This window comes from Pygocentrus nattereri, chromosome 19 (genome assembly GCF_015220715.1).
Source record: "Pygocentrus nattereri isolate fPygNat1 chromosome 19, fPygNat1.pri, whole genome shotgun sequence".
NCBI classification, from domain to species: Eukaryota; Metazoa; Chordata; class Actinopteri; order Characiformes; family Serrasalmidae; genus Pygocentrus; species Pygocentrus nattereri.
The window spans coordinates 20,492,514-20,508,307 of record NC_051229.1 but is presented as its reverse complement, the minus strand read 5'-3'; the positions used below and the strand labels follow the sequence as shown (position 1 = coordinate 20,508,307).

Sequence of the window (15,794 nt, the reverse complement as noted above, 5' to 3'; positions counted from 1 at the left end):
CTCATGCTACCACGAGAGTGAAAGCACCACCAACATTCAAAAGTGACCAAAACATCAGCCAGAAAGCAGAAAGGTACTGAGAAGTGGTCTGTGGTCCCCACCTGCAGAACCACTCCTTTATTGAGTGTGTCTTGCTAATTACCAATGATTTCCACCTGTTGTCTATTCCATTTGCACAACAGCAGTGAAATTGATTGTCAATCAGTGTTGCTTCCTAAGTGGACAGTTTGATTTCGCAGAAGTTTGATTTACTTGGATTGTACTTACTTATATTGTGTTGTTTAAGTGTTCCCTTTATTTTTTTGAGCAGTGTATATGGTTCAGTCACTGCTGTAAATGATTCCGTAATTACTTTATATGATTCAATATGCACTACAAATGATTCAATAAGTGATTCAACAACTATTGTATGTGGCGCAGTCACAACTATAAGTGATTCAGTATTTACTATACATGATTCTATATGTACTATATATGAATTACTCAAGTAATTCAGTAACTATTATACAAGGTTCTCTACAATAAGTGATTTAGTAATTACTATAAATGATTCAGTAACTACTGTAAATGTTTCAAATAAATACTGGAAATGATTCAGTAATTATTATAAATGGTTCAGTAATTACTATAACGCTGGTAATTATAAGTAATGTAATGCAAGTTAATTGAAGCGTGAACCCACAAATAGTTCCTTGCGGTTTAAAGAGTTAATCTACCTGATTAAACTCAGATTCATAACTGATCACAAAGCATTTTTAGTAAAAGATGATACTTTTAACAGTGAAACTAGCAAAACCCTCATTGTATCAAAACATTGTATGCAATAAAAAAATAACTAAATAAATAAAAAAACAAGCTGCCTCTATATTGTGTGAACATTTCATGATGACCAGACCTTTAAATGGATTCTTGTTATATTATCTTACAATAAGAGGAAGCTTGGCTGTTATTGTAAAGTTTCCGTTCTAGAAATATAAAAGCAAAATTTAGACAGTACAGATATGTAAATCAATTTCAACACACCTGGACCTGAAGTAAATAGAAAAGTGGCTTAAAGTCTGCAGAAGAATGTAAAATGTACACAATTATAACTGTGGCAATTCACTTTACATTAAAGTTTAATAAAAAAAAAAAATGAAGGAACAAATTATTACATAAGTAACATTTCATCGCTCAGAGCTTTCTCTTTACCTTTCGCTGTATTATTCTGTTGCATTAGGTGAATATAAGGTTCAACTGTCACGTCTTGCATCTTGTGTCATGGCAAATCTGAGCGGCTGTCGGAGATTTCAGAGCTCACTGATGCAGCAACATCAGTCCATTCAACATGCAGAAACATTTCACCAAGAACTGAAAGTTAATATCAAAATGTCTTCAGGCATTTCCTGGCACAGGCCATGAGAATGCATGAGAGAACTGAGAGAACAAGATAGCGAGCAGTGAGGAAAGCATATAGTACCTGATCTAAAACGAATAAACAACAACAAAACAAAAACACACACACAAAACATCCAACCTTTTGGAACCCGAAACATCTTGCTGATGTGGTGTATTTCTTCCTGTTCTGAGAGATGGGATATCAAACAAGTGCCTCTTCTGGGGTTTTTTGTGAGTCTGTTGTTGAAATGATAACATTTTATTTTATTTTCTAAGGAACCAATTAGTCATTACTTCATAATCACCTAATCATGACCTCTGAGCGTTATTCAATATATGAACATTACTTTTAAAGACACAGTTATTTGATCGTAGTTGATGACTTTTTTTTTGTACTGTTTGGTTATTTTTGTAGCCCCTAATCTCAAGTGATGTCACTCCACTCTGTCTTGGTTCCTCCTATGTAGACCCGCCCTAGTTTTCCCAGCTGTGTATAGTTTGTTCCCCCCACTTTCCCAGGTGGTCTCTCTATACTCTCCTCTTCAGCTCATCCCACAGGATTTCTGTGGGGTTTAGGTGGACTGGGATGGCCTTGGCAAAACCTTAATTCTGTGGTCAGTGAACCATTTTCTTATTGATTTTGGCGTGTGCTTTATATCACTTTTGAGCTGGAAGTTAAAGCTTCCTGGCTGAGTCAGTGAGGTTTTGCTTTGTTTCTGCTGGTGCTTGATGGAGTCTGTGATACCATGTATATGAATAAGTTGCCAAGGGCCTTTGGAAGAAAAATAGCCCCACATCATTACAGATCCACCACCATACTTCATAGATAGTGGGGATAAGTTCATTTTCTGCATGGCTCTCTAGGTATCCATACCAAAACCTCTATTTTGGTCTCATCTCACAACAAAACACGGTTTGATTAAAGTTCCTGTAAAGTCTGGCAGACTTCAGTAGACAGTAAACGTGCGTCCTCTTCCTGGCAGATTCTTAACATCTGCAGTTGTTTTAAGCTTCTTAATTATTGCCCTGGTAGAGGAAATGGGCATTTCCAACTGTTTAGCTATTTCCTGATTTTGGACCTGTTGTTGTACATCATTGCTGTGTTCTCTGTTTTTTCTCATAGTGATGGATGAGTGAGGGAATTTGGCCTGTGTGTGGTCACATATAAATTTCCCAGTAAATCAGGAAGCCATGGCTGACCATTTAAGCATTCCTAATCACACTGCTGAGCTGGGGAATGGGAATGCAGGTCAGTTAGATTTCACTCCAAAGAATTTTTAGGGGTGTTGACAACTGTTGCACACAGATTTAAGAAAAATATTTTTTTATGATAAGATGATAAGTGATTTATACAACTATTTTATCCTGAATGAAAACAAAAATGGCACAAAGACAAGATATGTATTGTTTTAAGCCATTAAGTTCATTGACTTTGTTGATATATACGTATTCTGAAACTCATGACATGACACTGATATAACACATGACGTTATAAAAAAGTTGGGATAGTATAACGCCGGGGAGCGAGGAGGCGGACGCATGTGCTGAGATAAGCCACTTTTATTATGGGCAAATCCAGCTTTGTGGTCAAGCAAGTCCAGATTCCAATAATCAATACCAAGAGCAAGAGAGTCAGACATAACAAAATACAACCAAACAGACGAATCCAAGACTACACAAACAGCACGTCAAAACAGGCTTTCAAACATACAAACATCTAACGACAGACATCAAACAAACACCTGCAAACACACAGGGGAAAACACAGGGCTTGTACAAGAGGGCTAACAAGAGATAACAGGACTCAGGTAGAAACACAGGTGGGAATAATCAGGGGTGGAGTCACAAAACAAGGGGCCAGACTAGGAAACCAAACAAAGAGCATGTGGACTAGACCCAAACAAACACACATGGACCGGACTGGGAGGGGCCAATCATGACAGATAGGGACTATTTAAACCTAGAAACATTGAAAATGTCCTAAAAAACTTAAACAGGTGATATGATCATGCTTATACAAGGAACATCCAGGAAAGGTCTAATCTTTTATGGGCAAAAACAATGTTCCTCAGCCAAGGATTGTGAGGATTTACATATTTCATCCTCTGTAGTGCAAAATGTCATCAAAACAGTCAGGGAATCTAGAGAAATCTCTGTGTGTAAAGGGCAAGGCCGAAAACCATAATGAATGCCAGAGACCTTCAACATTTCAGACTGCACTGTGTTAAAAGCAGCATGACAAGTCATCTTTCAGATTGTCAGATTGTTGTGTACAGAGATATTGGACATTATGTTCTCCAGACCGAAGAAGAAAACTGTTTCTAGACAGTATCTTTTCAGAGGCGTCCATGCTTATTTCAATGACAGCAGCAGGTCATTTTCAGCATGTGTTTGAGTGGCCTGCCTACCCCCCAATTTAAAAATGTGTGGCACATTATTAAGCTGAAAATATGACAGGATTTGAACAGTTGCACAACTGAAGGACAGCAAAAAAATGTCTGCTTACAAAACATCTCTGTTGTCTGTCCGCAAACAATTACATGTTGTTGTAAGCATTCCTTTATATTTATATCAGTTTAACATACTCCGGTCCCAACTTATTTGGAATGTGTTACAGGCATTACATGTAGAATAAGCATACATTTAAAAAATATAAAAAAAACAATGAAGTTGTTTATATGGTAAAACATGAAATATTGTGTTTTTATATCCCAACAAATGTCTTTTGTACACTCCAATAAAAAGTATATATATATATATATATATATATATATATATATATATATATTTACTGCTCAAAAAAATAAAGGGAACACTTAAACAACACAATATAACTCCAAGTAAATCAAACTTCTGTGAAATCAAACTGTCCACAATCAATTTCACTGCTGTTGTGCAAATGGAATAGACAACAGGTGGAAATTATTGGCGATTAGCAAGACACACTCAATAAAGGAGTGGTTCTGCAGGTGGGGACCACAGACCACTTCTCAGTACCTTTCTGCTTTCTGGCTGATGTTTTGGTCACTTTTGAATGTTGGTGGTGCTTTCACACTCGTGGTAGCATGAGATGGACTCTACAACCCACACAAGTGGCTCAGGTAGTGCAGCTCATCCAGGATGGCACATCAATGCAAGCTGTGACAAGAAGGTTTGCTGTGTCTGTCAGCGTAGTGTCCAGAGGCTGGAGGCGCAACCAGGAGACAGACCAGGAGGAACAGGACGAGCACTGCCAGAGCCCTGCAAAATGACCTCCAGTAGGCCACAAATGTGCATGTGTCTGCACAAACGGTTAGAAACCGACTCCATGAGGATGGTATGAGGGCCCGACGTCCACAGATGGGGGTTATGCTCACAGCCCAACACCGTGCAGGACGCTTGGCATTTGCCAGAGAACACCAGTATTGGCAAATTCGCCACTGGCGCCCTGTGCTCTTCACAGATGAAAGCAGGTTCACACTGAGCACATGTGACAGACGTGGCAGAGTCTGGAGATGCCGTGGAGAGCGATTTGCTGCCTGCAACATCCTTTAGCATGACTGGTTTGGCAGTGGGTCAGTAATGGTGTGGGGTGGCATTTCTTTGGAGGGCCGCACAGCCCTCCATGTGCTCGCCGGAGGTAGCCTGTCTGCCATTAGGTACCGAGATGAGATCCTCAGACCCCTTGTGAGACCATATGATGGTACGGTTGGCCCCGGGTTCCTCCTAATGCAGGACAATGCTAGACCTCATGTGGCTGGAGTGTGTCAGCAGTTCCTGCAAGATGAAGGCAATGAAGCTATGGACTGGCCCGCCCATTCCCCAGACCTGAATCCGATTGAGCACATCTGGGACATCATGTCTCGCTCCATCCACCAACGCCACGTTGCACCACAGACTGTCCAGGAGTTGGCGGATGCTTTAGTCCAGGTCTGGGAGGAGATCCCTCAGGAGACCATCCGCCACCTCATCAGGAGCATGCCCAGGCGTTGTAGGGAGGTCATACAGGCACGTGGAGGCCACACACACACAATACTGAGCATCATTTTGACTTGTTTTAAGGACATTACATCAAAGTTGGATCAGCCTGTCGTGTGTTTTTCCACTTTAATTTTGTGTGTGACTCCAAATCCAGGCCTCTATTGGTTAATAAATTTGATTTCCATTGATGATTTTTGTTTGATTTTGTTGTCAGCACATTCAACTTTGTACAGAACAAAGTATTCAATGAGAATATTTCATTCATTCAGATCTAGGATGTGTTATTTGAGTGTTCACTTTATTTCTTTGAGCAGTATATATATATATATATACACACACACACACACACATATACATGGATATCATTTGTAAAATATTACTAAGAAAATCTGCTTTTTGTTAATATAGGCCAAACCTATATCTTTTTATTGGAGTGTACAAAAGACACAAGATTATCATTTTTTTAGATGCATTTTTAAATACACAGTGTTTCTGATATGTTTGCACTGATGTCCCTGTATTTCCTGAATAATAAGCCTGGAATATTAATCTTAGTTATAAATTACAAAAGAAATGCATGCAAACATTAACATACATTACTGTAATACTTATAACTAATGATTAAACTCGAATTGGTACACAAGTTAAATATATTTTAAGCAGACGCTTATTACTGCATTGTCAATGAATAACTAGAAACACCTGATTAGTTTGTGAGTTGTTAGCTATCAAGAGCTAATAGATGTTTTATAAGCTAGTTATTATACTGTTATACTTAAATCTGTAGCGTGACCTTGGTTTTGATAAAGATACATAAATTTAACTTGCTAGAACTGAATTGTTATCCCGATTTTTTTTTCATTCCTCCTCTTTATTCTACTTTAGCACTTCTCTTTTCCTCACTTTGTTCATTCCTCGTTTTTCAGTCCTCTATGAATGTATTTTTTTTCCTTATGTGAAGCTTTCACCCAAATGGTCTGTATTTTAATCCATTCTTCCTTCATTTTCTAATTTATCCATCTTTTCTTTTTTCCCCCCATTTTGGATTTCCTGTCTTTCTTTTGCTTTGATTACATTTAAATTTTGTGACTCATTTCACAGAAACAGAGTATTTTTGTTCCTTACACTGCATTTCCTGCAAATCTAATTCCCATGATTATTATTATTATTATTATTATTAAGATTAGCACTAACAGCTAACAGGTCAACGGTCTTTGTCGAGTGCTTTCTCCTAAGCATGCTGAGCTCCTCAGTGATATTTCACAGATGTGAATATTGGCTGGTATCAGTTGGAATGAAAGAAAATGCAAACTGGAGGATTTTTATTAAGTTGGAAGTGGAAAATTAGGAAAAATGGATCATCGTTGCCAGATCTAAGTACAACAACAACAAGAAACTCCAATATAAAAAGCCCAGATGCAAATCAAACTAAGTGTGGGGTCTGCAGGTACTGTACGCGAGAGGTGACCAAGTATCAGGTAGTTATGAACTACTCTGCGCAGGGCAGAATTACAGCATTTAGAATCTGTTAGAGGATCAAACATTCACATTATCAAACATTAGTCACAAAAAGAAAAGCTGAGTCCATCAGTTTGGTTCTTTATTTTAATAAATAACTTTTGAAACAAAGGATTGTGAGCGTGAGCAGGATGCAGAAATAAAAAGGCACTTTAAAAAACGCAGTCTGTGAGGCGTGTGGCTTTAAAGGTTTAACAGCATTTGAAAGACAGCAAGTTCAGAGGTCCTTCTCATTAACACTGATCTTTACCGACGGCGCCAATACAGTCTGACTGCGCCTCTTCTGGGCCCCTTTCAGGACTGAGGAGGTTAGGAAAAAACAACAGGAAAAAACAAGAATAGTTTTATACAAAGTAAGCAAAGGAAGTCCACTTCTGGTGGGTAACAATCAAAATAAGGCTGCTCAAAGACGTGCACAGAAGGCAGTAAATATTTGGCTTTGTCGTGGTTGAGAGGAACCAAGAACCTGAGTTTTATCCTCTATTTTGAAAACAAAGCCTTTAAAAAGGCGCGAGTTATTATACCCATCAGTTCGATACATTTGCGTTCTCCATAGAAAATATAATGGTTTCCATTTAATTGTTTAGTTCTTAATTGAGAATCACACCTTTCTTAAAACATTCTGAAAACAAAGATCTGTCCCTGGTTTCTGGCCCTGAGGTGCTCACAGATTTTTCAGATGACAGTTTTGGACTCTAGTCTGCTTTTCAACAGCTGTGATGATAGTAGATCTGTAACGAGCTGTTAGGCACACTGTCAATGCAATGAAGGTTTTGGTTCTTTCAGACCGTTAAACTAGAGCCCTTGTACTTAAAACGATTAATTTTAACATAATGATTGGCAATGCAACATAATTTTAGATTTACTTCATGTATTTTTAAAACAAATATATAAAGCGACTGAAAAAAGGAAGAGTGCATCTCTAAAAGCACATCCACAGAAAGCTGACAGCTGTAGTCTTCCTGAACATACATCAAACTACCACAGCCTGCATATCAGTCGGCAGGCTGTACACAACATTGTTCTCTGTTCTCTAGAGCAGTGGTTTCTAATCAAAGCTTAAGGTCCCCATTTTTTTATTCTATTCCAGCTTATAAAGCTAAGAGTCCTGCCTTAGGTAATGTCACTGGAAAAGAGCTGGGGGGTTCTTAAGTAATGGAAACTTACCTCCAGAAAGAAAACAGCACCATGCACTCTCCACCCAGTGGCCCGCTACATGCTACATGCTACACCAGTGATAGAGAGCTCTGATCACAAACCATCAAGGATTTTGCTCAAACCAGTGAAACACACGAGTCTTCAAATAATCAGTGTCAATAACTGTCATTGTCGGCCTTTACGGGAATAATTACTATGCGTTTCCATTGATCAGACCTAAACCAGTGTTTTGCACTAAAGGCTCCCCATCACTGGGTTACTCCATCTTTCTCCAACACTCTGAACAAACCTGACTACATGATAGGCCTTGACATTCGTTAGGCACAGTGTTTCGCAGTCCTGGTCCTGGAGCAACGCTGCACTTTGCATTTTACTGTCTCTCTGCTTAACCCCTTTAACTCATGCAAGAACTGCAAATTAGATGGTGAGCTGAGCTAAGTAAGGTCAGAGCTGAGAATACACCAAGACAAAGAGCAGGACGAGGACTGAGAAACACTGTGTCAGCGTAAAAATACCTCATATTCAAAAGGCACAACTCATTGTTTCATGATCAAAGCCAGTCATGAGGCAACAACATACAGATATATATATATAAAAAAAATAAAAACACCACACACAAACACCACATTCTGAAAATTCCACAATTAAAAGTAAAAACTCAAGTTTATACACACTGTACAGAATGCATAGAAATACAGATTAGATAAAACATGATGCAAGTTGTGGGAAATGCACAGCTAACAAAGTGTTTTAAAAAACAAAAAGAAAAAAAAAAAAAGAAAATGAACCTCCTCCTCCATTGCTCCTGAATTCATTTGCATACAGTGTTTGAGACGGATGGTTTGTCCTTCACTTCCCTTCGTACTTAGGATTCACCACTGTGGTCACAGCGCTTTTGTAGATGGGATTCTCACCCTGGAAATGGGAAAAAATGGGGAAAAAATTTTATCAGAACAAGACTGGCATGGAAAAGAATGGCAAAGGATGATGAGATTAGGCCACTTCACACCACACTGTGGGCTCACCCTGGTTAGATAATGCCGTGGGGGAACTTAAATACGGAACATACAGTACAGCTCAGGCTGCTCAGAAAAATAAAGTTCTAAGAACAAAACTAGCGTACAAAAACCTACAGAGCCCTAGCAAAGACCTGGGTACTGGGGCATTACATGTCATTGAAGGAAACACGAATGGAGTGATGTACGAAGATATATTAGAAGTGGACTCATCTCACATTTCAAGACAACAAGCCCAAGCACACAGTTCAAGCAACTAAACACTGATTTTCTATAAAAGAAAGTGAAGACACTTGTCAAACTAGGCTTGCATAACCTGGTTAATTTCAGAGGATTACAAAAACCGAACTGCTTTTTAGGGTACATGTGCTGAAGCTGTAACGGCCGACATATATATTTGTGGTGTCTGAGTTTTCCCATTTTTTAAACATATGTTTGTATATGCTTATGAATACATATTTTCATATTTATAAGCACAAAGTCAGGTTGTGTGTGTGAATTTGAAGTGGATATGTGTATTGGAAGTGTATTAAGTAACTGAGTGCTTGTCTCTGCACTGAATGCATAGGAGTTTTGAAAATGCAAAAGCAGAAATATATGAACAGCTGGTCAAGTAGCTTGTGGGCAGGAACAGACCGTACACTCTTGCTCACACCGCAACAGCACTAGATACATCTTTGAGTATAAGAGGTTAATACTTGCCACATGTTATAATGATTAGAGGAACAGTTAGCTAAAAGGTACTATTTTTACAGCTACTGTAGCATTATTTGCTGGAACCTTCCCTTCACAAATACATTGTGGTGTTTTTCGTGCCCCACTATATCATCGGGCCAATTCGTTCCATCTTTAATACAATAAACAATGTGACAGAAATCTTTATGATCAATGTACTCAGTGAGCCATTCAGCTTAAAGGATGTATTTCAGACTGCACTTGCTCACCACATGACACAAAAAGAAAGGCAACGAAACCACTGCCGCTCTTTTCACTGCAACCCAACTTACTCTCAGAATATGTGGTGTGTCTTAAACAACAGTCTCACACTACAAGAGAGAAGTGGGTTGCAGTGTGATTCACTCAGAATTGCACAAGACAAGCACTACGGGATGGAGATACAATCCACTGTGTTTTTGTGCATGTATGTTTTTCTGAGTCTCACAGTGTTTCTAGATTATTCTGATATCAGACAGACCAACTAGCCAACTGTTCACTAAAATTACCCAATGTTTTCAAGGCCCTGTTCACACTTGGAAGTAACAAGTACTTTAACAGGGTTTAAGTCACGATAAGTTATTTAATAACACTCAAACAAATAAGTCAATGGCACAAAGTGCATTAAATCTCGAGTGCAAACCATTTTAAAATGACCCCCCCCCCCTCTCCCCATCTGCGTCAAAGTCCAAGCACCTCGGTACTCTAGCGCTCAAAAGAGCATTTGTGTTAGTGGTTAAGAGTGAACAGGTCAGACATGTGCAGAGACAGCAGACAGAGAAGAGCATGCAGACAGAATGGCAGACAGACTGGTTGGAGCAGGAGGGTACAGACTCTGGCTTAGAGTGCCCCGCCTTTGCGTCCATAACTTGGATTCTGGAACTTATTTATGGGGCTCTTGTAAATGGGGTTCTCTTGCTGAAGGAGAGAAGAGATGACAGAATGAAGAACAGATAAAGAACAGAAAAAAGGAAAAGAAAGAAAAAAAATGTTGAGCAAATAACTGCAGTGAAAAGATGCTCAGATAGTTTAGAGGAGGGGTGCAACAATTTTTTTTTTTTTAACTAAATGCATGTTCTCTGGAATCGTTAATGGAGTTGGAAAAGAGAGGTTAGAAGAGACCCTGTTCACTTTCCAGATAAGTTTACAGTTGTAAACACTGCATCGTTGTCTTAATCAAGGCCACCAGTGTGTTTGAATTTGGCGAACATAGGAGAACACTCGGAGGTTTCAGGAGTTCTGGACCAATTCTTAATGTTGAAATTAAATGTTCACACAGAATCTTTCAAATTTAACTGTTCATAGAAAAGTTTGCCTCAAACATTCGCAATTTTCCCATCTGCTCCAGCAGACCGCATCTTCTCTGCAGCAGGGAATATCTGCTCTCAGTAAGAGGCTTGCTTTGACTATCCTCTGTTTCAATAAAGACCTGTGATTGTAGAATTTTGAGTGTAGACAGACAGCAGAATGCACAAAGCATAGATTCACTGTTTAAGTTTCAAATTTAGATTTCTTTTTTATTTACTGGATTAAAGGAAAATTGATTTAGTTTTTAAAAATAATTTAATTGCTGCTACTCTGCACATCCTTGATTTTAAATTTTGACAGGAAAAAGATTTTATTTATCCTTTGTACTAGCAGGAAAGTTCATTAAAACAATGTTGGAATAAGTTATTCATCTTTACTCTATTTATTGCTAGTATGCATACAACAACCTCAAGCTAAACTTAAAAGCTAATAGCTACATACGAGTTATTGGGTTATTGGGCAATTCATAATTGATTATTCACTTCAATAATCGATAGATCACTCGACTATCAAATTATTGTTGCAGCCCTAGTTTAGAGTAAAGATATTCATTGGTGACTCACAGGAGTCAGCAATTCTTAATTATATACACAATGAAAATGTTGTGTATGGTTAAAGCTCCTGGAAGTCTTTTTGGCACCTGGTCAAACCAAACTGCTATCCTTGTAACTGTTTATGCTGATATTTAACCTCCTATTAGTAACGTCAGCTCATTAGGCTTTCCTTTGCATTTGCAAGCTAACGGGGGAAAATATATCCACCTCAGGGTTTCCTTCTGTGTTTGGAAAAGTACAACCACACAAGATAGCAACAAGCAAATTAAAGAATGTATAAAACAAGTAACAAATAAACAGGCTATATTAAATAAATAGGTCCATCTCTCAGAATCCTTCTTCAGTTGTTTTTAACAATTACAGGTTTTCCTCCCCTACTTAACACACACAGCTGTGCAAATATTTTTAACAGCTTTTTAAAGCCTTCTTGTTCCACTTTTGCAAGAGCGACCATATCTTTCGTGATGTAATAGACTACACTATGAGTAAATGAAGCTAGCAATATGTGTTTTGGGGCAGAAGGCTGTGAAGGCTCTATAGCTGGTGTTGCTGCATCAACATGAAGCTTAATACAGTACTTGTACTGCAATGGCACTGTTGTAAATGGCGGAAAAGATCTGAAGCGCTTCTACCTCTGGATGCAACTTGTTAAAAGGTATTTTCTACACATGACTTGGTTCTGATCTTTAAAATCCAAATGGTTTGATTTTTTCTCCCCTTAACTTACTGATCATTTACCTCGGCTACCAGAGTTACCACTGAACTCAACAACACCACACAGCAAATTTACAGTAATCTACTGGTTTTTTTTCCGGCAAAGAAAAAACATTGGCATAAAATTGTTACTTCATTGATAACCGACGCCACACCACCGAATTTCCAATTCAACTTCACTCCTCTAAAGTGGTGCTGGATCCTCAGTCACAAAATTTCTAGTAGTCTCTGACTAGGGTCAGAAGAACCATCATTAAATGATTTTATATTAGGAATGCTAATTTGAATTGACAAAATATAATTATACATACCGCATCCCACTTGGCGTTCATCTTCTCTTTCTCAAACTTTGCAAACTCTCTGCGGTCATGGATAATCATAAGCAGCTTCCAGATCAGAAGCAGGGCCAAACCAATCAGAACAATACCAGCGACTAAGCCTGCTACAATGGGGATGATGTCAGGACCAGCTGGGCACTCTGGGAACATATAAAGGAAGGAAAGGTACATGGAGTGGAATTGAAGAGATCATTTGCCATCTATTAACCAAACATCAAAAGCAGAAAACATCAGGAAACAAATTTTGACATGTTTAAATCGTACACTTTCAGGACATCCATCAGTACAAGACAAGAAGGTCTTTGCCAAAATCGAGCATTCAAACCATTACAAATTCTGCCCACTTACCTGGATCCTTGACCACATAGACTTGAACTGTGTCATTCCCAGTGGAGTATGTAAAGAAAAACCAGCAGTCATTGGCATCACGCTCTTTGCAGTGAGTGAGGTAGGGCTGGCTGTTTGGCTGTGGAAGATCCTCCTTCTTATCCACTATGGCCAGATTGAAATAGCTGCATTTTTCTTGACAAGTGTCTTTAAACTCTCCAGTCTGAAATGCACGGCACTGGACACAGGCTCTGTACAGAGAACAGATTAACAATGATTAACAAAGTGAGCATGTAATGCAGCACCTGACATATTGTACAGTAAGCAGTACTGGTTGGGGGAAAAATAGATTTGTAGATGCATCGTGATGCAAATGTGGACAATTCAGAATCGATTTACAAATGTCAAAAATCGATTTTCTACATTTTAATTGGTAATGTAATGTTGACGGAATGCAAAAGGCAGAACTTGGAAATGCTGCGCCCAGATACTCAGTGACATGCACACAACAAAAACACAACTGAACGAGTGAGAAATCCGACCGGCACCCTCTGCATTAAGAGGTGGTTTAGTACAGGAGTCAACAACCCAAATGTTAAGAAGAAAAATCAAACCACCTTGGGAGCCACAACATTTAATGTCCAGCATGTCTCAGTATGTGCCAATTTCCTAGTAGAGGCTAAAAAAATGAACAAAAATGCAGACTTACTTTGCTCTGCTTTAAGCTTTAGCTGCTTTCCTTCCATCTCCACCAGGACAATGTTTGACCATTCTACAAAATCTTCTGATTCACCAGCTTCTTGCTCGAATTTTCCTGTTCCATCTTAAATTCTGCCTGAGGTGCCGAAAATAAATGCGGCACCATTTAAGGTGGAATGGGAAAATTCGAAAGAGAAGCTGACTGCAGCCTCACAACTTCATTTGACTCCAAATGCTCCCAATCTTAAATCTCTCTCTTTGCCTTTTTGTTAGCTACTAGATATGCAAAACAGCATTGCTATGTGACAGTCTGCATGCCAGTTCTCAGTCATTGAGAACCAGGGCATTTGGTCTATGTTGCACACTTTGGAGCTGAGATACAGTGCCCAGTCTCAAAGACATTTTACTGACACAGCGACCCCTCTACTCTCTACAAGACCAAAATCGAAGTTACAGAACAAAAAAAAAAAAAAAAAAAAAAAAAAAAAAAAGAAGAAAAAAAGAAAACAGGTAGAAAAGCTGTAACGTGCTGCGTGAACATCCATTGCCACAAGATCTTATGTCACTGCAACAGTGCAGTTTATAATAGATGAGTAGCAGCCAGTCCACTTGCCAGATCACTTTCATTTGTTTTATTAATAAAAGGATTTTGGAAGTACATGATGGATCATTAGAAATACTTTGCTTTAAAAGTACCAAGCTCTCACACAGTAAGAAATAAGAAGTCCTGTACAGGAAAACAGACGCATCAATAATTGTTTTCTAATCACATCGCAGCCTCTGAATCATAATTTAATAGACGCGTGAGGTGCCTAGAGATTCCCACCCCTAGTAAAGAGTCAAAAGTAACATTGCATTAAAAAAAAAAGTCTGTAATGCATAACAGCTGGATTACAACCCACGCAAATGTATTCAGTGCCTGAGCTCCCTGTAAGCTGCTTTGGTCTGGACTTACTTGTGCTCAGTGCAGACTCCTGGGCAGGTGGGGCAAATCTCACAGGTGGGACCCTGGAACTTTTGGTCAGTGCATTTACACACTCCACACTCGCAGGTCCCACGGCCATTACAGATCTGTCCATTACTGGCCACACAGGACTGCGTGTCCAGAGAACAGTCACATGCACTGCCTGTGTAGTTGGTGTCACAGACACACACCCTGCACACACACTGACCATGACCTGTTACAGAGACAAAACAGAATATATTAACTTTTCACCTACTGGACCTGTGGGCTACTGTAGAGATCCAGTATTTTTCAAATGTCTGCTGTTGTTGTCAGTATATAAACGTTTTAAAAAGAAATGCTTAGGAATTTCTTTAGAAGGGTATCAAATGTATAGTCTTCTATTTAGAAGTTAATTTTTAATGAAGTTTCAGGGTTCCAGGCACAAAAATAAGTGATATAAAGGATATAACCTATCTTTATAACATTGTTAATGCATGACTTGAGTGAGTGCGGGATCTTCCTAGCTGTTAAACACTAGCTAGCATTGTGTATGTTAACTAAACTGAACAAATAATAGTTTTAATTAAACCAACTGGGTAAAAATATTTTTGTTCTTCATGTCTTGATTGGACTTTATAACCACAAACACCAGATAAATTGTTCTGAAGAACTTGCTCAGAATATAGTAACAATATCCTAGAGGCTTTAATCAATAAAGAATCATTTAAAATATCCTGCTTATGTCCAGTATTCTGGTTATGCCTAGGTTAATATTTGCCATATGCATGTTAAAGGTCAAACACTGCCTACTATCATCTGATTGACAGAGATATCCATTCTAACAAATTTAATGATAATGGGTAGTAAAAGAAAGGATGTTAAAATGTGCAGCCTCACCTCCACAGAGTTTATTGTTGGATCGGTCACAGTTGAAGTTGTCACACTCACAGAACTTCCCCTCGTACCTCTCCTCTGGGTTGTCTCTCTTTTTGCATTCACATGTTCCACAGATACAGTCGCCATTGTTACTGCAAATGTCTGTCCCGTTGTCCATGCGGCAGTTTGCATCCAGATCCTCCGTCCTTACATCGTCTTTGCTGCATTCACAAACTCTGCCAATACGCCCCTCATTACATCTGAGGAAAAAATATGAAATTGTTATCCA

General features: G+C 38.8%; 1 protein-coding gene across 3 annotated transcripts in view; it reads right to left on the bottom strand.

The window, feature by feature from the left end:
* Window positions 1-6,919: 6,919 nt before the first annotated feature.
* LOC108442929 (integrin beta-1-A-like) overlaps window positions 6,920-15,794 on the bottom strand; it is a 31,341-nt gene continuing 22,466 nt past the window's right edge. The window contains exons 12-17 of one of the 3 annotated variants that reach the window (XM_037530971.1): window positions 15,527-15,765; window positions 14,639-14,861; window positions 13,006-13,235; window positions 12,631-12,797; window positions 10,554-10,661; window positions 6,920-8,928 (exon numbers count right to left, since the gene is read on the bottom strand). In XM_037530971.1, the coding sequence (XP_037386868.1) occupies window positions 10,584-10,661; window positions 12,631-12,797; window positions 13,006-13,235; window positions 14,639-14,861; window positions 15,527-15,765 (937 nt within the window). In that variant the 3' untranslated portion in view covers window positions 6,920-8,928; window positions 10,554-10,583. The remainder of the gene's footprint in view (window positions 8,929-10,553; window positions 10,662-12,630; window positions 12,798-13,005; window positions 13,236-14,638; window positions 14,862-15,526; window positions 15,766-15,794) is intronic. The other 2 variants (XM_037530972.1, XM_037530973.1) reach the window with 2 other exon arrangements.